Genomic DNA, 26,174 nt, shown 5'->3' on the forward strand with positions numbered 1-26,174 from the left:
GTAATCCACGGTCTCTACCTCTTAAGGGCTTTAGCAAGTGCTTTTGCTCGCAGGATTCCAAATGAAGCCTGTGGCTATCAGGCCAGCATTGATCTCCCTCTCTCCCTCCTCTTCTGTCCCTCTCTCTCTCTCTCTCTCTCTCTCTCCCCATCTATGATCTCCCCTGTGCTACTTTCAGAGCTTCCAGTGCAGAAAGTACATTAGCTGAATGTTTCAATCTATTTTGCCTACTTAGAGAAGATGGTTAGGTTAAAGGGATAAAGGTAAGGCTGCTGGGACACAGGAAAAGAAGAAAAAAGAAAAATATACTTCTCACAATAAAGGTTTCCATTCATAAACCAGGATCTCTCATTCATATAATCCTAAAATCCCTACATCCTAAAATTGCAAATAAAAGCATGTCTACTAACTAGATGAAGGTAAATTGTACAGCATAACAATGGCCTAAAATAATCCAAAATTTGTCTTGTTGTGTATTTGGAAAGATTTGTAAGGATTTGGGAAGGATTTTTTTTTTTTATTTGATCAGTTTGGAATCACTGGATCATTTTGTTCAGAGGATCATTCTGTTCTGGCTACAGTACAAACTTCTTCTGCTTGGGGCCTGCTTTTAAAATGAAACACAGCCTGCAAGGAAATAATGTTTCTACAACAGCAAGTCAAACATAGGTTATAATAACATAACACAGCTGTCAATCAAACCCTTACGTCTAACTGTAAGAGACAAAATCATACAAACTGACTATACAAACCTGTGTGAAAGTAATCTGAGACTTGTCTTGGTGTGTTCTTATATCTTTGTGGGGACCAAATGTCCACTTAAGCATGGGAAGTAGAAGAAGGTTCCCAGAAGGGTTCTTTTTAGTTACTAAAGTTATGATTAGGGTTAGATTTAGGTGTATGTGTGTGTGTGTGTGTGTGTGTGTGTGTGTGTGTGTGTGTGTGTGTGTACAAGAAATAGAAGAAACAGCCTGGTATAGAAAGTGAGATTAAATAAGATTTATGCCAGTTTAAGAGGCTGATGCTTCTTTCACACACACACACACACACACACACACACACACACACACACACACACACACACACACACACACACACACACACACACACACACACACACACACACACACACACACACACACACACACACACTCCACCCACCAAAGGCAGTTTAATGCTGCCACCAGTGCTTGAGGGTCTTTTTAATTTAAAAAAAGTCTCTGTGAGATACGTTTTTATCCTAAAGCTAGAGCAAGCACTCCCTAAGCATTTTTAGCTAAACATGCTAAACAGGACAGTGATCACAAACAATCTCTGTAGAAATGTACAATTAAATTTTTTTTTCCATTTTTTATATCCTGGTGTTAAAACGTATGTGAAGTCCTGATAATCACACCCGTACGTGCTCATTCCAAATTCATCCCTTTGCTGTTATAACAGCCATCACTCTTCTGAAGAGGTTTTCCACTAGACTGTAGGTAAAGTGTCACTGTGGGGATTTGCTCTTTCAGCCACAAGACCATCAACAAGTAAAGTTGGCACTGATATCAAGTAAGAAGATCTGGTGCACAGTCAGCGTTCCAGTTCATCCCAAAGATGTTCAGTGGTGTGAGGTCAGGACTCAAGCCACTTGAGATCTTTCACTCTAACGTTGGCAAACCATGTCTTCTTGCAGCTCATTTTGTGCACAGGGGTACGGCCATACTGGAACAGGCTTGGCCCATTAGTTCCATTAAAAGGAAAAACGTAATGCTCGGCACTGGTGTCCAATCTTTTCCAGCAAGGGTTGGTGTGGGTGCAGGGTTTCATTCCGACCAACCACAGCAGACGGCATACCTGTCTATTGAAAGCTAAGATCAACAAATTAAATAGTTGGAATCAATTGTGGCTCGTGTTGATTGGAAAGAAATTCTGCACCCACACCGGCCCTTCTCGGGTAAGATTGGACACCCCTGTGCTAAAACACACAAAGACGTCCTGTGCATTCGACTTTGTAGCAAAAGTTTGAGGAAGACCCTCATATGGTTATGATGGTCAGGTGACCACAAACAGTGTACAAGGCCTATGTCAGATAAACATCACACACGGTCCCAGAATAAATTACACTAGCCAAACCACTGAATAAACTTCATATTGATCCCGAGATTCAGGTCAATATTGATACTCAGAATCAGATCGGCATCTCAACCCTCTGAAACAATATCTTGATGTTTTGAAGCTTAGCTGCATCGGGTGTCCTAGATTTGGGTCGGAGCTCTGCAGGAAGGCAGTGGAGGAGGAGGATGATTGGTTAGCACTGTATTAGGAAATGAAGGGCAGAAAACACTCATAGATCATCACCTCTATTCTAAGAAGTTTCATAAATATAGCTCTCAGTGTGCAACTGCTTACTTGTCACATCCACAGCTCTTTAACTCATCATTATCCACAATTAATCTTGTCAGTTGTAGCAGATTGTCACTACAGCATTATCACTTTTAGAGGTTTGAGTGTATGTTTATGTGCAGATGGTTGGCTCAGAGTTGACTGAGTTGTGGCCGCTTTCCCAGTGGCTCCGTCAGCGCAGGCGGCCACAGGGCCAAGACTGAAAAGGAGCCGGGATGATGGCTGCCCCTTGTCTTTTCCATTATTTATCCTCTTTTCCTGTGCCGTCATATGGCTATGTGCATTGGTAACCAGGGATATCCCAGAAGTTTCTGCTCCAGAACTACGCCATCAAAAATCCTGCCAATGTTTCAGCACATTCCTCTGTGCCAGCTTCAACCACAATGGAATCATAAAGCCTGCATTTCTGGTTTGCAAGGCTCGGCAAACCCGTCTTATAGTATCATGGTCCTCAAAGTGAGGTCCAGGGAAACCCAGGGGTCAGTGACAGAGTGAGAGAGTGTGATTTTCTAATTTTGTTACACCGTTTTCAAAGTTACTATGACTATAAATAGCATCCAATGGAATCAACAGACGTCTCCTGCCCCAAGAAATAGACAGAACCTTAGTGTATACCATGGTTATGTTAACAGTTAAAGAAATCCATGAGTGATAAAGTTTAAGGATTACTGCTACAGTCTACCTGGGCTTGTCTGTATACTAGATTGCATCATATTAAAGCCTCCAAGAAGGCTGACTGTGGAAACAGATTGGTAAAATTATGTGTAAAACCAGAGTAAAACTGAAGAGAGGAAGCTGTATGGGCTGGAATGTGATTGCTACTTGTTCTCATATATATAGTGTGTCAAGAAATTCAACAGCCAATTCAACTTAGATTTTAGGAGAGAGAGAGAGAGAGAGAGAATGAAAGTGGTGGAAGGGGGAGGAGAAGGAAAACTGAAGGAAACCGAGGGGAGGAGGAAGCATTCAGAAAGGGCGGGTCCAATCTCTAAAATTACCCCTGCCTGGTATTGACCGGCCAATTATGTGGAGTTCCATTTACAAAAACGTAGCTATAACTGCTAACTTTATGGAGACTTTCATTCCCCTTCCCCCCACCCCTCCCCCACCTATACACAGCCTTCCTCCTCTTTTTTTTGTGTGGCGCTTTAATAGGATATTGATCGACAGAAGCAGATTCGATTGGGCTGCCACTGAATTGTGTAATGGGTGCACAAAGCCAAGGTCAGGGCGTATAGACAGGGAAGAGCTAAGGCAGCCTGTCGTCCATTCAATATCACCACCTTTCATCTTCCGAATGGCCGCGATCTCCGTGCGCAACCTCTTCCCTGTTCAGTTAAATAAAATCTCAAGAAACACAGGTGCAACTCGGACCTCGCTTCGGTACAACCTGGTGCAAGGTCTCTCGTGTGCCTTCTAACCTAGAAGTCTTACCTAACACACTCTGTTCAATCATATCATCATACCGCTGCTTGTACATTCACAAGCATACATAGTTCGCTCTAATCTGCAGCTGCTCCTTAGGGACCAATCCTGTTAGAGAGAAGACTGATAACAGAACAGAAGGCTCAGTAGAGGCAGGAGGCAGGAGGCAGGATTTGGTGAAGTATGTTGTTTTTTTTGACAAGGAGTTATGCAAGTTTTCTGACACCTCATTGTAAAATCTTTAACCGCTTTATGATTTCTATTTACTATATAAATTTAATAGAAGCTTGTTTAAAGAGCAGATAATGTATAGTGTAAGTAAAGCTGTGCCTAGACAGGAGTCAAACATTGTTTCTCTGCATGATCCTACAAGGAACAGGCATACACAAGTATTGAGCTAACATTAGCCTAAATGTGCTCTGTGTGGTACAGTAAATTTAAATACATCCATATAAATAAATGTCAAATGTCACTGGACTACAAAGAAAAAGGGGTGGGCTGAAGGGATGAATAAAAAAATCACTTTTGATTCGAACAGAACAGCAAGCATATGCCACCCAGCGTTGGTCTTTCTTCCCCACGTGTCACAGATGTTAGGATAAAAGCCAATGCCTCCGTGGAGCTGGATCAATTATGCATATTCCTTAATCTCATTACAATCATATGCCAGGACTTCGGATGCAGCGCAGCACTGACTGTGCTAATCGTACTAATATCTCTCTCTCAACCTCTTCACACACACACACACACAGAGCCACATCTCCTGATCATCATAAGCTCATCCTCTCACACTCACACACATCGGGCTTGCCACACACACACACACACACACACACACACACACACACACACACACACCCCACCCCCATCTCCTCCCGTGTGTTGTCACAGTGCCATGCCGTGGTGGCACCCGGACGTTTTCCCTCTCTCCAGATGCTGTCTTTGTGCTAGCAGCATGCACAAGGCCATGGGTGGGAAGCACCATGCATGGGCTCAGTGCCCAGGTTCACGGCGCCCCTCTCTTTCCCCACCGCAGGGCCCACGATGAGATCACGGAGCACTGGGGATCAATGGCCCTTTGATCAGAAGGATCCTGTAAGTGCTGACAGGCGGTTTGGATCAGCTATTGTTAGCGCTAATCGACAGGTCTGTATGGATCGTGCTGCGCTCTGTCACCCTCCACTGTAGACGTCTGCAATTTTTAAAGGTCATGTTTCCCTATTCCTCCGACCCCCTTTACTTCTTTGTTTCTCTTCTGGGGCTGGACTTTCCCTGCTGTAGTCCTGTCCATGTTCGTCCTCAGGTCTGTGGTGGAAAGCTTGGATCCAAGTGTGTTTTTTTAAAAAAGGCAAAGAGCAGAAAATTCTGGGACATAACAACTGTGATTCTACAGTAAACAAAAAGTGATGAAACGTATTTTTACAAATAGGAATCATCAACTCACTTAGATTTCAATTAATCCATTTAATGTCAACGTCTTTCAAAACTAATGCCAATAGCACAAGCAAATGACATCCTATTGATTTGGCAAACTTTAGGCAATAGGTGGAGCTCCCTCTCTCCTCATACAACAACTGTAATTATGAGAAATTTCCATTATTATTATCTATACTATTTGTCTGCAAATAAACTTTTCTTTATGAAAAATCCCAGTAGGTTTTGTAAGATTATATAAAAAACTGATATAAAACGCCGGTGTCAGCAATGAATCAGAATCCAACAGCCGTAAGATAAGATTAGCAACCTCGGATCAATAAGATATCTGGTGTGTATGTAGCCCAGACTGTACTACTGTGAACATTTTACTGTATATTGAATGTGAAATCTATTATTGCCACAGAGACTGCTTGGATCCCAATTGTTGCTGCTGAATAATAATAAATATAGTGCTGATAATAATAACAACCTTATTCGTTTATATAGCATCATGGCTGAATAATTTAAAGTACTCTGTTATGCTGAAGAGTACAGAGCTGTGATGTAAGCTAACAATATGTTTTTCTTGCACAAAGCTATATTTTGCCACGGTTACATTTTCTAGCAGTGCAACAGTAGATAGCATGGTACAGTGGATCAAACGAGAAATGTAAAAGTGCATAAAAGTCAAGACTGAAATACTGAGAGATCTGCAAATACAGCCAATGATTAACAAGGAGCAAAAGATTTTGTACACTGAGTTATTGAGAGATAGAGAGATATAAGCTAATGACTGTTACACACTGATAATACACTGTCCTGTTTCTCTAGGTACAGCTGTAAAAAGCAACACTGATTTACTAAAACAAGAATAAACGTGTTCAAATTGTGCATACTATGTCTGATGTGACATTAAGTTTGTGCTCGTCTTGTGACCACAATATACAATATGACATATGAATCATTCTCTGGAACTTTTCTGCCGATTTAACACGGATGGCTCTGATTTCACGTGTCACACCCACAGAGCTTATATTAAAATAGTTTAAGTTCAAGTTCACACTTGAAAAGTCTCTTCATGTATTAGCAAACAGCAGCTTAGCGAGTGAAAGTAAACTTAGACGGTGGTTTTATATTTCACCAGGTTCTTACATGTCGCGCTGGACAATCCTGATTCTACACACTTGCGACATTATGGCTGGGATGTCAATCAAGAAGGCTTATTAGAAAATCTCAGATAAACTCAGAATGTATAATGTAACAATTTCTGTATGGAAAACTTTTAACTTTCTTTTAAATGAGCGTTACACTGGACTTTGTAAAAGTCAGAGGTAATACTGTAACACTAAGTTTGGAGACCCATCATGGAGACGTAATATATTTTGAGCTAATTAACTTGTTTTATAGATGTTTCAACTAGTACGCTCTTCCACATATTTGAACCCACAGACACTCATGATTGGCTTGTGTCACTGTGATTGACCTCGGACCGTTCACCCAGAGAGCACAGACACTTTTGTCATTACCAGGATTCAAACTTGTGATCTCCAGATTCTATGACAAACGCCTCTCAGATGAACTGTGTTACTTGAGACTCTGTACTGTTGATTTATAATTAAGAAATATTACTATGCTAATCACTATGCTAAACACTACACTAATTCCTCTCCACTCTTCTCTCTTTCTACCCATCCTGAGGCATCCAGAAATTGAACCAGGTCCGATTGTCTTCTGTGCCATGAAGTTTTTGGACCTTCACTGAGATGAGGCCAACCATGTGAGGATCCTGAGATATCTAGAGATGTACCAGCTCCAGTTGGACTCTGCTTCATGAAATATTCTAAGAGGAGATGCCAACTCCATGTGGTCTTTGAGGACAACAAATTCCTCACCAATACAACATTTGTCGGACTGTATATTCATAATCACACCCTCCAGTGTCATCCAAATGAGGATGGGTTCCCCTTTTGAGTCTGGTTCCTCTCAAGGTTTCTTCCTTTACCATCCAACAGAGTTTTCCTTGCCAGTCACCTGAGTCACCTCAGACTTGCTCGTTGGGGATAAATACAAACACATTTAAATATATCTAATATTAATCTTGAATTTTTCTATTATATTAATATTTATATTATTCTTTATAATAACCTTTTGTTCTATGTTTATGTTCTGTAAAGCTGCTTTGAGACAATGTCAATTGTTAAAATTGCTAAACAAATAAATTTGAATTTAATCACTATGGATATCACCCAGTCTTTGATTATTTTATCATGTTAAATTCCTAATATATTTCCCCAAGTTCTGAAGTATTATGATTGTGTCCTGTTAGCATGCTCCTGCCTCTAGAAGAAATTAATAAACCATAGCCATGACCTTCATAAAGCCAGGCTTTAAAACTGAGGACTTTGTGTATTTACAACTGAATTTTTTTTTACACTGCCACCTCAAATATAGTAGAAAGGACAGAGTACTGTATACATAAAACCTTCTCCTTTTTGCTTGTATATCACATCTGAACTTGGTAAATTGTAATAAAGCCCTAGAAGGTAGAAATGTGGATTAAGTAAGTAAGTAAAATAATTAAAACGTCACAAGGTAAAGCGTAACAAAAGTTCTTACTCTGTGAGACTCGGACAAGTTCGGAGACGGTGAAGACGCCTGATGTAACGAAACTGTCCTGGAAGCCCAGATGTCCTAGGAAACAAAGAGAAAACATTAATATGACAGACATCTTGTTACAGTGAAAAGATCACAGTTAGGGAATACTTCTGTTACTCTCTCCTGCTCTAGCGCACGATTCGACACATCAACTATTACTAATCCTCCTGAAACGGTTAGATATAAATAGTATATTTATTTCATAGTAACGTGATGTTGATTATTTTCCTGTAACAACACCCCATTGTTTTAGTCCCTACTTCTACAATTTCAGAAGGAGGCTGCAGTATCACTTTGCTGTAAGGCAGATTTAAAGATACTCCTTCGGAGAAATTGCTGAATTGCTTTGGGACTTCTCAGAAAACAACAAAGTGCATTCCTTTACCTTTTTAACCTAAAGAAAGAGAGCATTATTGTTTCTAGTTAATATAACGCGTTTGATACCAGGTACTAAGTTGTCTTGTAAACGTTCCACAACATTAAATGTCATGTACCTGTAAATGGATTAAAGTACAATGGACCACTCCTTAATGCTTAACCCTTGTATGTTGTTCGTATTTTTGTTACTCAGCCAGTGTTCGTGGGTCTGGTGGACCCGCTGCATTTTTAGGTTTTTAATTCAACACAATTAAAAGTTTTATGTTAAAATACTCTACAGATGTTTACTTCATCCCAATTCCAAGCAATATAAACAGCATATATGGTTAATATTTGCCCTTTACCTTTATTACATCACATTTTTTAATTAAAGTGCTACTCGTTTTTGTTGTTTAAGTTCGTAATAAAATGTAATAAAAAAAGAAAATCAAATTTAATCAAGTTACGAGTGGGGAAAAAATCAAAAGCAAAGTTTTTCAAAACTATTGATGTTTATGAATATGAATCCCACAGACTCTAACAACACTGATCCATTAACACTGGTTAACTGATCCATAGTTTTCATGAAAATATTAAACTACAGATACAGACACATTTCACATGCATTTATTATGAGTCGATTCTTCCTACATTAGAGTAGTTCAGTTAAGAAAATTCATTCAATAGACTTCTTTGGACTAAAAGGCATCAAATACATAGATTTTATGGCCATCTGAATAGTATCCAAAGAGTGAAATTCATTTTGACAGCACGTATGACAACAAGCCATATTTTTTGTAGGTGCCCAGAGCATTCTGACTTTTTCCAAGGCACTGATAAGTTACACAGTATATACTCAATATCTATCAATGCATTCTATAATTAATCATGACATATATGTCATTCACACTGTCACAAGAAAGTAATAGGGATGGATGGAGGGACTGTTTAGTGTGATGTGGAGGGCAGATCACATCTGGAGCAGATCCCCCAGAGTGGAACAGTCTCTTAGTAGAACCACACACACACACACACACACACACATACACACACAGAGAGAGAGAGAGAGAGAGAGAGAGAGAGAGAGAGAGAGAGAGAGAGAGAGAGAGAGAGAGAGAGAGAGAGAGAGAGAGAGAGAGAGAGAAATGTATATTTTTCTGAAGGGGCCCTGAGCAGGGGCAGTAAAAAGAAACTCTGTGTGTGTGTGTGTGTGTGTGTGTGTGTGTGTGTGTGTGTGTGTGTGTGTGTGTGTGTGTGATTAGAGAAAAAGTTGAACAAGTGTGATGATTCTCCGAGGGCCAGTGGACGCCAGCGGATGCTCAGTGTCCCCAATTACTGTGTATATTGATCAGAGAGCAGCTGACCCATACCTCGGTCCCTGTCCTCTGACTGCTACTGACCAGTGAATCATCCACACCACTCTGATTATACACACTTTATTTTCTCATGCTGACTCTACCATACTGTGCAATTAGCTAACCGGTCACTGTGATGTTCCTTCCTTCCATACAGGTACATCCTGAAGCCTGAGGTTCCAGTTTTTGTTAGCTCCATAGATTATGTAGCTGAAGTTTAACTAGATTATTTTACAGCTCTGTTTAGCTGGACCAGTGATAAGTCATTTCTTAATCCCAGTAATTCTAAGAGACTCTGTTGCAAAGGTTTTATAAGGAGCTGCCATTGACATTTTTGATCACAAAAGTTTCCAAACTTCAACTTTCTGGAAAAGTCCTGAATGAAGTCAAGTGTATTTTGTTTGGACAAGTGAGGAAGACATTAGGGACAAGGAGTTGGTGAAAACAAATTGTATTTCAAACATCATGAGTTTTCTCTGTCATTATTATGTTTTTTTACAGCATTTGCCAGACACCCTTCCAAAGCAACTTATCCAGAGCAAACATTTTTTTATACAACTTAGGTATTGAGATTTAAGGGCCTTGCTCAGGAGACCAGCAGTGGCTGATTAATTGACCAGATTAATTCAACCTTCTGATCGGGAGGCCAACACCTTAACCACTAGGTTACCACATCCCTTTTTACAAAGTTACATTCGGACAAGTTGTACAAGCAGATCACCTTGTCTTCACTTTCTGCCTCTAAACTACAGAAAGCTCCTCGTGGCTACAATTAAAGTCTTTATACAGAAACCTAGTTTGGATAGTTAGCCAATATTAACTAGACCTGGTATCATCATCGTTATGGTTACAGATGCATGTCATACGAGCCATTTTTCACTAATCACAATGTTACGGTTATCATGATACTAATCATGGCTCTTTTCATACAGATCAATTTGATTCAGATTATGGGATGTTATAGAGATGGAGAAATTCATAAACAGTGTCTGTAATTGAAATGAATTTTGGGATGATGATTACATAATAACGATAATGTAACACAAATTTTCTTCTCAAATAAACAAAATCTCAAAGATCCAAATAATAGATTTATAATAACCGAGTAAAGATGACAGGCACAGAACATCAGAACTTGCTAAATCAACACCTGGAGCACTTTCTCCTTTTTGTACAGTACTGCCGACAGGAAGCCTCAAGAAGAACCATGAAAAGAGCTGATGTAGTTATTAAACGCAGCTTTTGTGCTTCTTGACGATGACAAAAGCCATAAAAAGCCCTCAACAGGAAACATTTTAGCAACGACGGCCCGCTATGGAGACGTACAACATGTGGGTGAGGCGAATTCTAAATAAAAAAGGAAAAACGAAGTACGCGGCAAGGGATGTTCGCAGCTCATTGGGAGAGAAAATGCTGACATTAGCTAGAAACCTGTGCCTCCAGAGAGCACTGCTGCACTGATGCTCCTCACACCCAAAGAGCTTGGGATCTAAAAGTAAAAAGGGACATGGACGACATGGACGTGATGGAATAAAGGCAAAGAAAAACATCAGGAAAGATTAGAAACAAAAGAAAACTAACAAAATAAGAGAGAGAAAGTGACAGAAAGAGAGAGTGTGAGAAAGAGAGAGAGAGAGAGAGAGAGAGAGAGAGAGAGAGAGAGGGTCACAGTTTCCATGCAGCTGTACATACTGTAACAACAATAATAGAGGGTAGAACTGAAGCACACAATTACTTGGACAACAGAGGGATGACGCAATGGAGCTGAGAAAACATGGGGTAGAAAGAGAGAAAGAGAGAAAGAGAGAGAGAGAGAGAGAGAGAGAGAGAGAGAGAGAGAGAGAGAGAGAGAGCTAGAGTCCCAGTATAGAGTGCATATGTACAGTTAAGTTCACTGAGGCCATTACTAAGGGTGCTGCGTATAGGGCTGTAAGAGGCAAGGGAAGGGGCCGGGCCTCTATATCTCAACATAGATAATCACTCCCAGCTGTGTCCACTGTTGCACTCCACACACATATACATGCACGCACACACACGCACACACACGTGCAAACACACACACACACACACACACACACACATACACATGGGAGGAGCTATGGCTTGTCTTTCACAGCAGCGCTGAGACCTAAACAACGATCTTACAGCAACAGGCCTGCAACCACTCTCTCTCTCTCGCTCTCTCTCTCTCTCACACACACACACACACACACTTAGCAGAGAAAAAACAGCAGACATACAGTAGGTTAGATATCAGTGGATATCGATGCTGTTCCACAACATCCTGCAACTTTTAATGAAAATTTTTCTATCTTTATTTTCTAGTTTTTATCTAGTCTCTCTCTCTTTTTCTGTCTGTCTGTCTGTCTTTCTGTCTGTCTGTCTCTTTCTCTCTCTCTCTCTCTCTCTCTCTCTCTCTCTCTCTCTCTCTCACACACACACACACTCTGTGTGGTGGAAAACATGGGAGAAGGGATATCCTCTGGTCTTATCTAATGGCCTGTGGGTTGTGCAATGTCTGCTCCCAACCCTGGAGCACACCATTCTGGTGAGTAAAATTGCACGTAGCACAGTCTACAAGGACAAGGTTTAGGAGGAATAAAAACATTTAAAGAAGTGCAATCACACTTTTCCCTGAGAGACAATAAGGTCTAGAGTGGGTGGTAGTGTGAGGGTGTGGCAGGATAAGCAGGTCACCAGCAGGTCAGAGGGTCAGTTCCGACCAGGGATGTCAGGATCAATGCAAATATTCAAAGTTCAAATAGAAGAGAATGAAATGATTCGTTTAAACAAAAATAAAATAAAATGGCATGTTCTGCTTTGCCTTATGCCATGTGAAGTTTATTAAAGCCTGGAATCCTCATGGAGACAACTGAGCTACATATTGATTACGTAGAAACAATACTTTTAAAGGAATTTGTCAAGCATTAAAGAGCACTGTGCAGTTGTGAATGCTGTGTAGCTGGCTGGTCACAAAAACACCGCCCACAGTGACAGACTCCAGATAAAGGGGATTTGTATGATTTGTAACCGTAGAAATCAAATAAACAGACAAACAAAAGCAGTGTTTATACCTTTATAAGGGAAAGAGAATGTGTGCAAGTGTACAATGAAGAGAGAATCCTCTGTAACACAAACACATGAGGAGAAGGAGGTCATCATCATATGTGGTGAAGGAGCTGAACACGCAACTCATCTGTGTTTCTGCTCTAATCTGAGTAAACAGCAGCCACAGGACACGCAGAGCCAACATACGCAAGGGCACAGAAACAGCTGTACAGACCAGACCGGAAGTGGGTGCACTAATCCTTAAGCGAGCGCTTTATAGACCAGAGTAAGGGAAACGTGCACACGAGACAAGATCTTATAGATCATGGCAGGATAAGTGCTCTGATCTTTCGCTCTTCTTTATTTAATCACAGTGCTGTTTTCTATGTTCGCTTCAGAAGACCGAACATTTTAGTTTGATGACTCCGGTGCTTTATTAGCTGATGAGCCGGAGCAGAGCAGTCTGTAAAAGTGTGTGTACATCCTGATTTAAGTTTGTAAACTCAAACCTCTGGCGTGTAAGGGCTCTATGTTGCCAGTTTAGCCCAGCCTGTGTCTCTTAATATTAATATTAGTGTACTAAATAGTAACTGGAACCTTACTGTCTTTACTGACCAGCGTTAACGCTATGAAAAATATGAGGTATGATAGCAAGCAAGCTGTGTTGGTTCTGGTATGGAGAAGTAGCTTCTTTTTTTAAAAAAAAAAAAAAACTAGCCCACATTTCCACGACATGACCATATCTTACCCTCCAATGTCAAAATCTTCACTTCACACAGAAACATCAATGGAAGATTTCTTTCTTTATACTTTATTCTATATTGATGCCCGGATGAAGTTTTGTTAGCATTAATTTTAGCAATTTTAGCACTTCACTGCAACTGCTAATCAAATAGTTGTTTCTTTTTCAAACCAATCATTCTTAATTGTTGTATTAATTTGAGTATAATGATTTTACCATTTGTGAAAACGGGCTGTTCACATTTCATTGGTGACATCACCCATGCTTGGCTCTACACAAGCAGTGCTTTGCCAGAGAGCTGACTTTTTCTGTTGTGGAAAACTGTGGAATAGTTCAAGATTAAACATCTTGCTGGTGGGTAAAAAAGTGACAGAGGTTGCGTAGAAATCTTCGAGAGACATCTCATTTGTTTGGCTGCATATAACACACTCACCATTTTCTGGCTGGTCCTTAACATCTCCTTCACTGGACTGGTTTGGACTTTCAGACTGTGTAGCTTCTGTACAGTGAGAGAGAGAAAGAAAGAAAGAGAGAGAGGAGAGAGCGAGAGAAAGAGAGAGAGAGAGGGGATCAGAACAAAGATTAGATTGAGGACAGTTCTGGTGGTCAGTCTGGCATTTTTATACAAGTGCCACTGTATAATGGTTCTATATACTTTGCTTAGAGATTGACTACATACATGATACAGTGAGTGCCAGTGCAGCAGAGCACACAATGATTCAATGATTCACATGATCTGGTTTTTGAAATCAGATGTAAATGCTATTCGGTTGTAGGAAGGAGGGCAGAGTACACTGAAAACAGGAGCATGTCTCAGTTACATGTGATTCAGGCCTTGGGCTTCAATCTCGGACTCTTCTGAAAGCAGCACACAGAAGATTTTAAGCATCTGCATAAACCGAATCTGAATACAAGGAACTTTCTGTGCATAAATATAGATGCAACTATTAGACCACTGCACTGAGTATGCTCAGATGTTCTTGTAATGAATGGATTTCAACAATAAATCTGTTATAGATCACACTCTTACTCAAGTTAAAGAACACACTCCAACAGATCAGCCCACTCGACTCCACGGTGGTGTTGCCCTGAATGATCAGATGCCGAAGCAACCATGTTCTTCTTTCTGGAGTGATTTATGTTTTGTGAATAAATGTCTCAGCAGATTTGACACACAAGCAAGAGAAAACGTTGTAGTCGCTGATCGGAAGTCTAGCCGCCGTCCTGTTGGCAAGAGCCACTTAAAGCTGAAGCCAGAGAGAGAGAGAGAGAGAGAGAGAGAGAGAGAGAGAGAGAGAGAGAGAGAGAGAGAGAGAGAGAGGTTGGTGGAGAGAGAGGCAGAGGCAGAGGTGGCTGATCTACTGGCAGTCACAGCACTTATGGAAATAAGCCTGGATGGAGAACCCTCCAGACCTGGAAGTGCTGCATCTCTCATAAAAAAGCCCTATAAATTTGATGGGAGAAATCTTCTCCCAACAAGTGCTGGTTAACAGCACCATTAGCTGCAAGAGCAACGATAAGCAAAGATGCATTACAGGGACTTTCTGAAGAACCACCCTGGTCCCGATGCTGTCTCTTTAATGGTTTTTACTGCAGCCAAAAATCTCAAGGAACCAGACCCACCCTCAACCCCCCCATGCATGATTTAGATGCAGGGGTGAGTATTGATCTCGCACTGCGGATAAAATTGTCCGTGGGAGAGAAATATTGCAGATATCCACTTGAAGCTAAAGGTCTGCAGTGACTCAGGGTGTAAGGGCTCGCCAGAGAAAGAGCCAGCAAAAATGTAATACACGGTAACAATAGAATATCTAAAAAAAAAAAAAAGTCAAAATAGCAACTTTTACAATGTTTGTCTACAAAGGTTAAGAAAAAAACTTTCGGGCTAGAAGAACAGAAATAAAAAAAAATGCTTTTGATTTGGTTTCACCGTTTAATTCCTAGCGTAAAGAAAATCTGTATGCATGATTGCTAAGCAGAAAAACCAATTCCAACTCATTTTCAAAGGCATTCAATTATCCCATTATACATAAATCAGTGAAATAACAGCCAATGAAAAAAGGCGATGATATAGGTGATTTAAAACACAATCGGAGAAAAATGCAGATAAAGTGAACAAAAGAGGTGTACCAGATGAAAAACACCAAGGGGGAAAAAGTTTATCCCTCCCTTCCATCATCCCTTCCTAGACAAAGTAAACAATTTAAGGACTTGTTTGCATTCAGCCCAGCACTGCCGTCTGCATCAACAGCTTAAAACAAAGGCAATCTGGAGAGCGGGCCGATCGCACAAAAAGGCCGCATCCCCCCAGCAACAGCCCAGAGATAAGTGAAAGCAGCGTGGTGGCGCGGGGGGCAGGGGCTGGGCGCTGGGTGTGTGCATGGGACTACTTTCACACAGTCTCCACAAACCAAGTGCTCTCACACACACTGCCCATCGCTAATTAAAAATGCAAATGAGGCGTGAGACCCAGACCTAGTGTGTCTCATCTGCATTTACCCCCTGTTGAGGGCCCTCTGAGAGCCCGAGAGGGTGAAAAAAGCCTCCCGCTTGAAATAAACACAAAAAAAGACACTAAACAACAAACGACTAAATAGATGCATAAACAGGCCTGTTCACAGTTCCTGCCCCCCCTCCATACAAGTGCATAACAAGCCACTCTTTTTGCTACAGACTGAAAGACACAGGAGGGATAGTCCCTGTCTACACTTAATTTTGTTCTCTCATGGCAGTTAAAAAGAGTTCCCAGGTCACAATGTTCCCAGGTCTTGTGCTGGCTGATGTATTTATGTCTCTGTACTGCTGATAAATCCTGATCAGCCCCATCTCCTTCTATGCAACAAGCTCCTCACCAGAGCGCAAGCCTCAGGCACTGGAGCACAAGTGTACTAGGGATCTGATGTCTTGGTTCTTGCTGAATTAGTCAACGAGTTGATTCCCTAATTAGATCATTAGGGCCGCTGTGTTGGAGTGTTATAGCCCCTGGCTTGAGGCTCTCAGACCCCCTGTCTCTCTTAGCCTCCCAGGCCAGGCTGGAGGACTTTCAGAGGCCTGTACACACACACACACACATCCTGCCTGGCCTGTTTGATTATGCATGCACTAAACCATCTGTACCTCTCGCAGGTCCTCCGCCTCAGTCCGCTGCATTCTCACCAAGTGCCTCGCCGCGCTGTAATCCAATTGTGTGTTAAAACCCTACTTTCAAAAGGCCTTTTACACAGCGGCCTCAGGAACACGCAGCCCAATAAAAGGAGGCAGAAACTTAATTTAGAAATACAAACGGCCCTTTCTGGTTTATCAATGGAAGGTGAAGCTCCAGGGATCGTAGCATTGTTTTCACAAGTATCATCTCTCATTTTTTTTTTCATCTTATTTTTCCTCACAGCCAGCTGTTTCAGAAGAAAGATATGTTGTGTACTCTCCAAATCCCTGGCATTCCTTTAGACTTTCATTTATAGCAAAGAAGTGAGGAACCTCAAAACTGTAATGTTCTCATGGCAAAATGAGTAAAAATATGAAAAGGAAATTGGTGAAGTTTTTTTGGAAATGTAGAAATTTTGAAAAGAAAGAAAGAAAGGAAGATATGAAATCAAATACAATTGAAAAGGAGGCTTTTTTTACCCCTTCATGTGCTGTAGTGTGTGTTGTGTTCACACCAGCGTTCTTCTCTGTAGTACACAGATACACACACACAAACACACACACTTTAACTACCACTACATGAGAGTCTCAGTGATCTTTCTGAGCTAGCTGGAGTTCAGTGCGCTGGCTCTCACAGCTTTGTTTCTGTTAACTCGCACCTCTGTCCAGTGTTTGAGTAACCTTGACCTCCACCCCCACTGTTTCTGTGTCATGCCATATTTAATAAGGGAAAGTGTTTAGACAGGAGCCTTCTGCCTCTCTTCTATAGATCAGCCAAACCCCCGCCCACTGCATTCTCCTGCTCACTTATAAAACATCACTTCCTCCCAGAATCCCTTTTTTTCTGAAGGGTGAGGAATAGAACTGAACTTCTCAGCTTATGGTCTGTGTTCACTCATCGTGTCAACTTTAATCTGCACAACCAAAATGCACATCATATCTACTTTGAACAGTGAGCACAGAGCACTCAGGTCCTGGACGAAGCAAACTTTTCTGCTCGAGACAAACTCAGAGAGAGCTCAGTTAGTTTAAAGAAAAAAAACCCAAAATGGATTCCATTCTGCGGTCTCTTGGCGATGACATTATAGGATCACTGTGGTCCAATAAATACTCTATTTCAAGAAATAATAAAACACTGAAGAATGTCTCAATTATTCTTTTTGTCAGAGCAACTTGTGTTATTCCCCCTGCAAAGTCACCCGCTACAAAAATGATCCGGACGCCATAAAAAAAGAGCCTATCAATAAACAATAATTAAAACAAACCGAAGTCAAAGAAAGCCACTATAAACTGTAAATCAAGGAACTCTTTTGTGGACAACTTCCAGCTCTCCAGAATACTGTTACTGGGACACTAGACAGCGGAGGGACAGACACGTCCTGAAATGTGTACACATCCCCTTCGATCTGTAGAGTGAGATCTCACCGATTACAAACAAACGCTTGAGGCAAAAGAAAAGCAGATCTGACATGTGTGTGTTCATCCAAGATGGAGTAATAAATGGATATGAAGAGTCAATAGTTTATTTAAGCAGCAATATTAAGCAAGTTCTGATATTCCTAATATTTTGTTATCATATAAGATATCATTATGTAGTAGACAAAGAGTTAGGGCTGTACTGAAACATATACTACATTCATTCATTCATTCATTCATTCATTCATTTTCTACCGCTTATCCGAACTATACTTGGGTCACGGGGAGCCTGTGCCTATCTCAGGCGTCATCGAGCATCAAGGCAGGATACACCCTGGACGGAGTGCCAACCCATCACAGGGCACACACACTCTCCTTCACTCACGCAATCACACACTACGGACAATTTTCCAGAGATGCCAATCAACCTACCATGCATGTCTTTGGACTGGGGGAGGAAACCGGAGTACCCGGAGACATATACTACAGTCTTGTTCGATTCTCAATTCTGACTAGTCAGAAGATATTCAGAGCAGCTCTGATGAAATGAATTGTGTGTTACTGAATACGAATATGCTGTGGTTTCAGTAGTCACAGCTCATACGCAGGGAATTGTCTCAGTATAAAAATAAAATCTTTGATATAGTGACACATTTATGGAAGGAGTCTCTAGTGTCAGTGCTTTGTACCAGTCAGGAATACTAGCTTCAGGACACCTTTTGGATTTCAGTTCAAGTTTTCTTCCATTCTTCCACCCCCACCCCCACCCTTTTTTTTTTTTACATTATTACATTATTACATTAAAGGGAGGCTGAAAAACAGAAGTTTCTTGAGGAAATGATAATGATATTTTATAGCTGTGATAACAGGTTGTTTCTGAGATATTTGGCAATATTCTTTCATTCATTTTCTACCGCTTATCTGAACTACCTCGGGTCACAGGGAGCCTGTGCTCAGGCGTCATCAGGCATCAAGGCAGGATACACCCTGGACGGAGTGCCAACCCATCGCAGGGCACACACACACACACACACACACACACACACACACACATTCACACACTCACACACTCACACACTAGGGACAATTTTCCCAGAGATGCCAATCAACCTACCATGCATGTCTTTGGACTGGGGGAGGAAACCGGAGTACCCGGAGGAAACCCCCGAGGCACAGGGAGAACATGCAAACTCCACACACACAAGGTGGAGGCGGGAATCGAACCCCGACCCTGGAGGTGTGAGGCGAACGTGCTAACCACTAAGCCACTGTGCCCCCCATATTTGGCAATATTAAAAAAAGAATTAAAGAAGCAGGGCATGTTCAAAAATATATATATAAATATAGATATAAATATAATAATAAGAAAACAACTATGGTAGTAAAATACAAATAAAACAGAATTCCTAATTCTGTCTTCACTTTTTCCAACATGTTTGAGATGTTAGAAGAGAGTAAGTTAGAGTGTATTAGTTAAACAGGACCCATGTGAAGACAGGAAGACGGAAGACAGAGGAGATTGTGAGGAGCTCCTGACCCGTGCTCCGTTTTCCTCTCCGGGAAAGTCTCTGTGTTCCTTTTCTCTGTCTTTAATCGCAACTCTTCTGCTCTGTGAGCTGCTCTTAGGAACAGGCTTCCCTGATATGAGCTGCACTTTCTAGAAAAAGGCAGGAAAAGCAGGCAGACGAGGAGGAGGAGGGAGGAATAAGTTCTTGGCCTTTTCCCAGGAAAGCAAAGAGAGAAGCAGGATCCCAGCATTCCCTTGGGATATGCTGAAATATACAGCCCTGGGCAGCTTTCAATTTACTCTCTCTATCCGCCTTCCTCTCTCTCTCTCTCTCTCTCTCTCTCTCTCTCTCTCTCTCTCTCTAAATAGTTGGGCTGTGAGAGAAAAGCTGGGCTTGTCAGGGATCTAATGTGTGTTTTGACCTCTTGTATCCCCTCTTGTAGCCTATGTGGAAAAATATAAAGATGTCTCTGCAAGCATGACTTGTTTTGAGAGGTAGCAGGAAGACTCATTTAAAAAGAACACCTCAATCCATTCAATGAAGCAGTCTTTGGACAGAGAGTAACTGTAATATTAACGTAAGCATGTAAAAAGCTCGGATAAGCCTAAATATATATCCAAAAACAAGCAAAAATAGAGACACATTCAGTATCTCCATAAACCACAACAAAAAACATCCTGTCCTGTGTTTGCCCTTCCTCTGACAGCAGGGAACCTCTGAAAACGTCCAACGCAACGCTGCATGATACCACCTGTCCCAATCGCTCCAGCAGAAAAACACAGAGTGAACCCACTATTGTTTTTCCCAGCTCTGGGTCTGGATGTGCTGTGAGGGGAGAGGAACGCCCAGGTTTGACCTCTGTCAGTCCTGATTTCCTGCTGGAGAAGAACTGTGTCTGAGGAGACATGACTGAATAAAAGAAAAAGTGTTGTCAGTTACAGATCGTCATTTGCCAGAGTCTTAATCTCAGTGAGTATCGTGAGACCCTCCCCTCATGACATGGCGAGAGGAATGTGGCTGAGTGGAGAGTCTGTGTGTGTGTGTGTGTGTGTGTGTGTGTGTGTGTGTGTGTGTGTGTGTGTGTGTGTGTGTGTGTGTGTGCTGTATTTCAGCACTCTCTAAGAGCCAGCCTGACAGACTGCAGCTGCAGAGAAGGAGCGGTGAGGTGCATGATGGGGGCTCGCTGCTGTCAGGCACATGGACACACCTGTCTATAGAACAGAGGTGGCAAACTCAGATCCTGCTCAGGCCACAGCAGAAATTCTGAGAACCCTAGAAGGGCCATAGTCTAAAGCTATTCATTTCTATTAGTTCTATGGATTGTCACAGGTAACTGGCTCTGAAAGCTGAATAAGTCCTAATAGAGACTAAGGCCTGGGTGAACATTTATTAATCATAAAGTTGTTTCACTATATATCTGTTTCCAAATATTGGACAACAAATGATGGTAAGAAAGAGATTTAAGAAGAGCTCAAACAGGATGATCTTCCATTTGCAGCTCATCCACTTTTCTTTTTTCAGCATATTGTATTGGTTGTAGGTTTCTACACTGACTGATACATTTTGGGATTTTGAGTCCTTCATTGAATCACACTAAAGGCCAACACAGACACATTTCTGAATCACTTTCAGACAGGCTTTGCCTGGAAAAATCTCCCTCGTCGGAAAGCTGAATAAAAAAACACTACTGACAGAAGTCAAATCTGGGATCGTTTAGGAAAGTACAGGGAACTAAGGATAAATGTGCCTTTCTCTCCATCAGGAACACAAACTCTTGACTTGTCACTGTGGTCTTAGGGAAATAAACAAATCTGCCTCAGATAAATAAACAGCAGAATAGCATTTGCACCTGGCAAGAAAAAAATCTGAGTGGTGAGCCACAGACAGCGTGCCATGTGGGCAGAAAGGCCTGACCCATCATCCCCCAGGCTTAGAGAATCAAAAACCAAAGCCTCACTGGTCTTGGCAGGACGTTAGTTACAAAAAGAAAAAAAGACACAGCAATTCACTTTGGCAACCAACTTTCACCTGTACACACACACACACACACACACACACACAGTCTTTCTGTTTGCTGTCTTTCTCAGAGAGTAGCTGGCTGCAGTCTGTAACACACTGGAAGACTCTTGCCAAGGCGGCTGAGAGCACTAACACTGTAGCTCTCTCTAAGTCATTTCTCTCAGATTTTTGTATGGAACAAACACACGGCACTTACACAAGTACTATGAAAAAATACACACGCACACACAATCCTGCATTTTTAATTTAATAACCGGGGAACTATTCAAATTCAAATTTGCCTGACTAAAAAATACAATTTATGCTTTTTCTGCAAAACATTCGTTATTGATTTTGCCTTTTGTTTTTTATTGATGCGGTGCAATCCATTTAATAAATTGAAATGATAAACACCAATCTCAGAATGCGGCTGATCAATGGGACTGTGTGGCTCTCTCTACTTCATAACATCATGAAAATCATAAATAACTACAGAACCCTTATACCATTCAATAAATAAATAAAATGTATTCAAATACACAGTGTTGTGAGTCACAACAGGAAAGTGCGCCTGGTGGAAAAATGCGAGCGGAAGAAAAAGGTTTTGGACACATGCTCAGCTGTGAACGGCACCCGGCTCCAAGTCCCTGGCGTCCACCCGAGAGCGTCAGAGGATCCAAACGGATGCCAGCCTGAGCTTTAGGTTTTGTTATTTCAACCCTGGCAGCACACTTACATGTGGCTCAATCAGCAGGGAAAGGGAAAGAGCCTACAACAAAGACTTTTTGCGCAGCTGAACATCCATATCACACAAATTAAACGAAATTCTTAGCCAAGAGATTTCTAGATAGGCTGTGAATGAGAAATTTATTTGATTCATAGGGATTATCATTTGGCTCGCTGTGTGTTAAATTCGATTTCTAGCGTCATACGTTCGAGGGACATAATCGCTATGGCGTTCTGGTCTCCCTCACCGTAGCTCCTCCCCTATCCCTCCATTTTGTGCTCAGCACTCAGCCTCCATTTTAGAACAGCAACACAAAGTACAAACACCTCGCTAGCAAAAGCGTCATCTTCCGTTACATCTTCCGTTTTTAGCATGTTCAGCTATTGACAATTCAAAAACAAACAGTTCCAATAATTACCAAATTAAAAAACAGCTAATAAAAAACAAGGGCTTGATTTTGAATGAGGACATCTCCGGTGCCAAGACCCCATTTAAAAGCTAGTCATTTGCGCTTTCTTTTTTTTTTCAGCTTTATTCTCTTCCTTTTTTCTCCCTCTCTCTCCTTCTCAAGCTTATCCTAAGCATAGCTGAGCTATGAGACACAAAAGGAGCATAGCTTAAATCGTCCTGCCAGACACAACTATACTGAGAGAGAATCACGTTAGCGGCTCCCATTGTTGGATGACACAGAAGCTGCTGCTGCCAAGAAGTTCACTGCCAAGTTCAACAGCATTCTGATACGAGGATAGAAAGGGAAAAACACTCGGGCCGTACGCAGCCACAACAACACACCGTCATCCACAATGATATACTTAGAAATTGCCTGAATTGATCTAATATAAGCAATAATACTGTGATATTAGTATTTATTATTAATGTATGCCTCACCCCTTTTACCTCACACCCTGGCAGCCATCTTGAAAGCTTTGGCAACCATTTTAAAAGAGCTCTCACCCTCCTTTGAGCACCTGCCATCCTCAATGCCACCCTTTTACCCAACAATGGACTGCACAAATTAGCTAGGATGCTGCTTGATGCTACCATTGACCAAATCTATGCCAAACTAAACAGAAATTATAATGAGAGAAATAATGCATTGGTGTTTAGCTGGGGAAAAAACAAATGGTTTTCGAGACGATTTGTGCTTGAAATAAAGAAAGACTATTTGTGTAAGTTGCTTTGTTGTTGCACAAAAAATATAAATTGTATAATGGAAAAGGCAATACTATAATAATATTACTTAATATCTGTAGTTTTACACAAATTCAAATTCAAATGTTTTAGTAAATGGTAAATGTTCAAATTAAGGACAAATTGCCTTGTGGGAAAATCTAAACTTATAAGCTGAGGGCAGATAATAATAATAATAATAATAATAATAATAATAATAATAATAATAATAATAATAATAATAATTCGATTAAATTTGTTTATATTTTAGCCACTACAGACTGATGGCATGAGCACATGATAAATTGTTGGAGCCATGCTTTTTTGTGAGTGTGTGTGTGTGTGTGTGTGTGTGTGCGTGTGTGTGTGTGTGTGTGTGTGTGTGTGTCAGACCCTGAGTCTACAGAAAAAGCATCATTTACAATGTCTTGTTGTGTTAAGATGCTGGCTGAACCACTTAAGCATAGCAATTCCAGCAGCGATGGCGGATCAATTAACAAAAGCATGATTACTATTACAGGAGAGCACAGGGAAATAATGAATGTCTCAGAAAAGTGGATTACGATGAGAGGAACCTTGACGTGTAAGCTGGGAAGGACACCATGACATAAGCCGGACTGAAACAATTTGGAAAAGCGTTTGATGAAATAGTATTGATTCGGTTCCACCTCACTTAGCATAATTATCAAACGCTAAGAGTTTGTACTTCCCTGCCCGTTTCCTGCTCTTTTTTCTTTAACATTTTTGGTTATTTGTTCAAAGACTTCAAACATTTCCATTTCAATTGGGGCAGCATTTAAAAAAAGAACAAAACATGTATAGAGTGAGGTCCTAAACCTGCGCCCACACCATGTTCTCTCCAGGCTACATTTTTACCCCATCTGCTCCTCTGGGTAGAGTCTTGCAGGCCTGCCCTGATCTGGAGGAGAATGCCAGTGTACAGAGTCGATATCAGGCCCTCAGAGAGCCAGACTCCCGACTCAGTGCTGCAGAGAGCCATTGATAAGTCAGCGGAGTGAGATTCCTAAGGTCTATACAATGGGCTTCCTGTGAGTGCGTTCCTCTCATGGGTGGGAAAAAGGTCTACCAAAACCAAAACTCCTCCATATGGCCTTCTACACAATCAGAGATACATATTTTGTCTTGTAGAAGATGAAATCCATATTTTATATAAAACAGAAAAATCTGTTTGAGGAAAACAAATAATGACTGAGACATCCGATACACCATGTTACAATTAATGCATTAAGGCAACGAAACAAATAAAGAAAGTTTACAACTGACACCAGATTTCCCTCAGGTTTACGACCGGATGCTTACACACAGACATGTGCTGAAACACACCAACATACATTACAATGTGGACTGCTTCTTGCAGTAGTCACAATTATCTGACTAAAAGGAAACTTTTTCATGCTACATTTTTTCCATCTCCACCATAAGCCACGTTCCCTAACTGCAGTGAGTAAACAGTTAAAGTTTTCAGTGGATGACTGGTCTGAAAGAGACAGAATAGTGGGTTGGTGTGGAAGGATCGATGGGGCCGTTAGGGAGTGCCGTCTCTCAGGTTACTGTGTGTGTGTGTGTGTGTGTGTGTGTGTGTGTGTGTGTGTGTGTGTGTGTGTGTGTGTGAGTGTGTGTGTGTGTGAGTGTGTGTGTGTGTGTGTGTGGCGCTCATGAGGTTGTCTGGAGCTAAGCCCTGACCACACACACTCTATAACGGCTCTGCTCTCCACAAATGCCCCCTCTGCCCTCCACAAGCACATTTTTACACCCTACACAAGACAAAACACAAAAAGTGTCATTGGTAAATCACACACACACACACACACACACACACACACACACACACTAAATAACAAATTATAACTTATAAGAAAGAATATAAATTCTTAAAAACTTTCTGACATTTGAATCTATAGAAACGTGGATTGGTTCTACTTTCTGCACAGCAAATGTTCAATAGCAAGATGTTTAGTATTATTTCTTTTTATTTAAATTGACATGGCTCCATGATTAACCTTATCAAAAATGTTACTCAAGTTGGTTAGTCATAGTGGTAAGCCTAAATTGAACAAAGGAACAATAAATCTCAATAGAATGCTAAAAATGTCCTAGACCAATTTTAATTAATATCACAACAGCCACAATAATTTAATTGTAAATGTCGGAGTGAGTGAATGAACTCACCGATCTACAAATGTGTGTGTATTGGCTAGCTATGCCTGCTGAGCTGTGGCCGGCTTCAGCCCAACCCACCGAGCAGCGTATCGATCTCGGCTGAGGAAATTGAGAGGGAAGCTGCAGCAGTGCAGCTAGGGTTTCTGAGCACCTACCTCAGCCGATGCCTGTACCCATTTCATCCCCTCTCTCTCTCTCTTCTCTAGTCTTTCTCTCGTTCTGTTTCTTTAAAGCAGAGCTCATGTAATGTGTGAAACTCCTTCAATCACTGGCTCAGAATATCTGGCTCTGATAATACCTCAGCAACTCAAGCACACTCCTCTACTTTGAAAATGTGTGTGTGCGTGTGAATCTGTAGCAAGTGCTAACATACACACTTCCTGTCTGATAAAATATTAATATACTAAAATGCAATCAGTGCCGAACTCTCTGTTTTCTTCTCTCCTCTTAATATCGACTTGAATCTTTGGAACACTGATAGTACCATGCGGCAGGAAAAAAATACTACAGGACAAGCCAGACAGAAACAAAACAAAGTAAGAAAGTCTTAGTGTAAGCAGACTCCGGGCCACCAAGAGCAGACACATTTAGACCTGTCAAATATTCTGATCTGGATTCATGGCTAGACTTCAGCTCCCTGTCACTTG

General features: G+C 41.2%; 1 protein-coding gene across 5 annotated transcripts in view; it reads right to left on the bottom strand.

The window, feature by feature from the left end:
- The window catches only part of nfia (nuclear factor I/A), a 109,717-nt gene that overhangs the window by 33,810 nt on the left and 49,733 nt on the right, over positions 1–26,174 (bottom strand). For all 5 annotated transcript variants that reach the window (XM_060879737.1, XM_060879730.1, XM_060879742.1 and 2 more), the window contains exons 3-4: positions 13,817–13,882; positions 7,843–7,917 (exon numbers count right to left, since the gene is read on the bottom strand). In XM_060879737.1, the coding sequence (XP_060735720.1) occupies positions 7,843–7,917; positions 13,817–13,882 (141 nt within the window). The remainder of the gene's footprint in view (positions 1–7,842; positions 7,918–13,816; positions 13,883–26,174) is intronic.

This window comes from Tachysurus vachellii, chromosome 1, assembly GCF_030014155.1.
Source record: "Tachysurus vachellii isolate PV-2020 chromosome 1, HZAU_Pvac_v1, whole genome shotgun sequence".
NCBI lineage: Eukaryota > Metazoa > Chordata > Actinopteri > Siluriformes > Bagridae > Tachysurus > Tachysurus vachellii.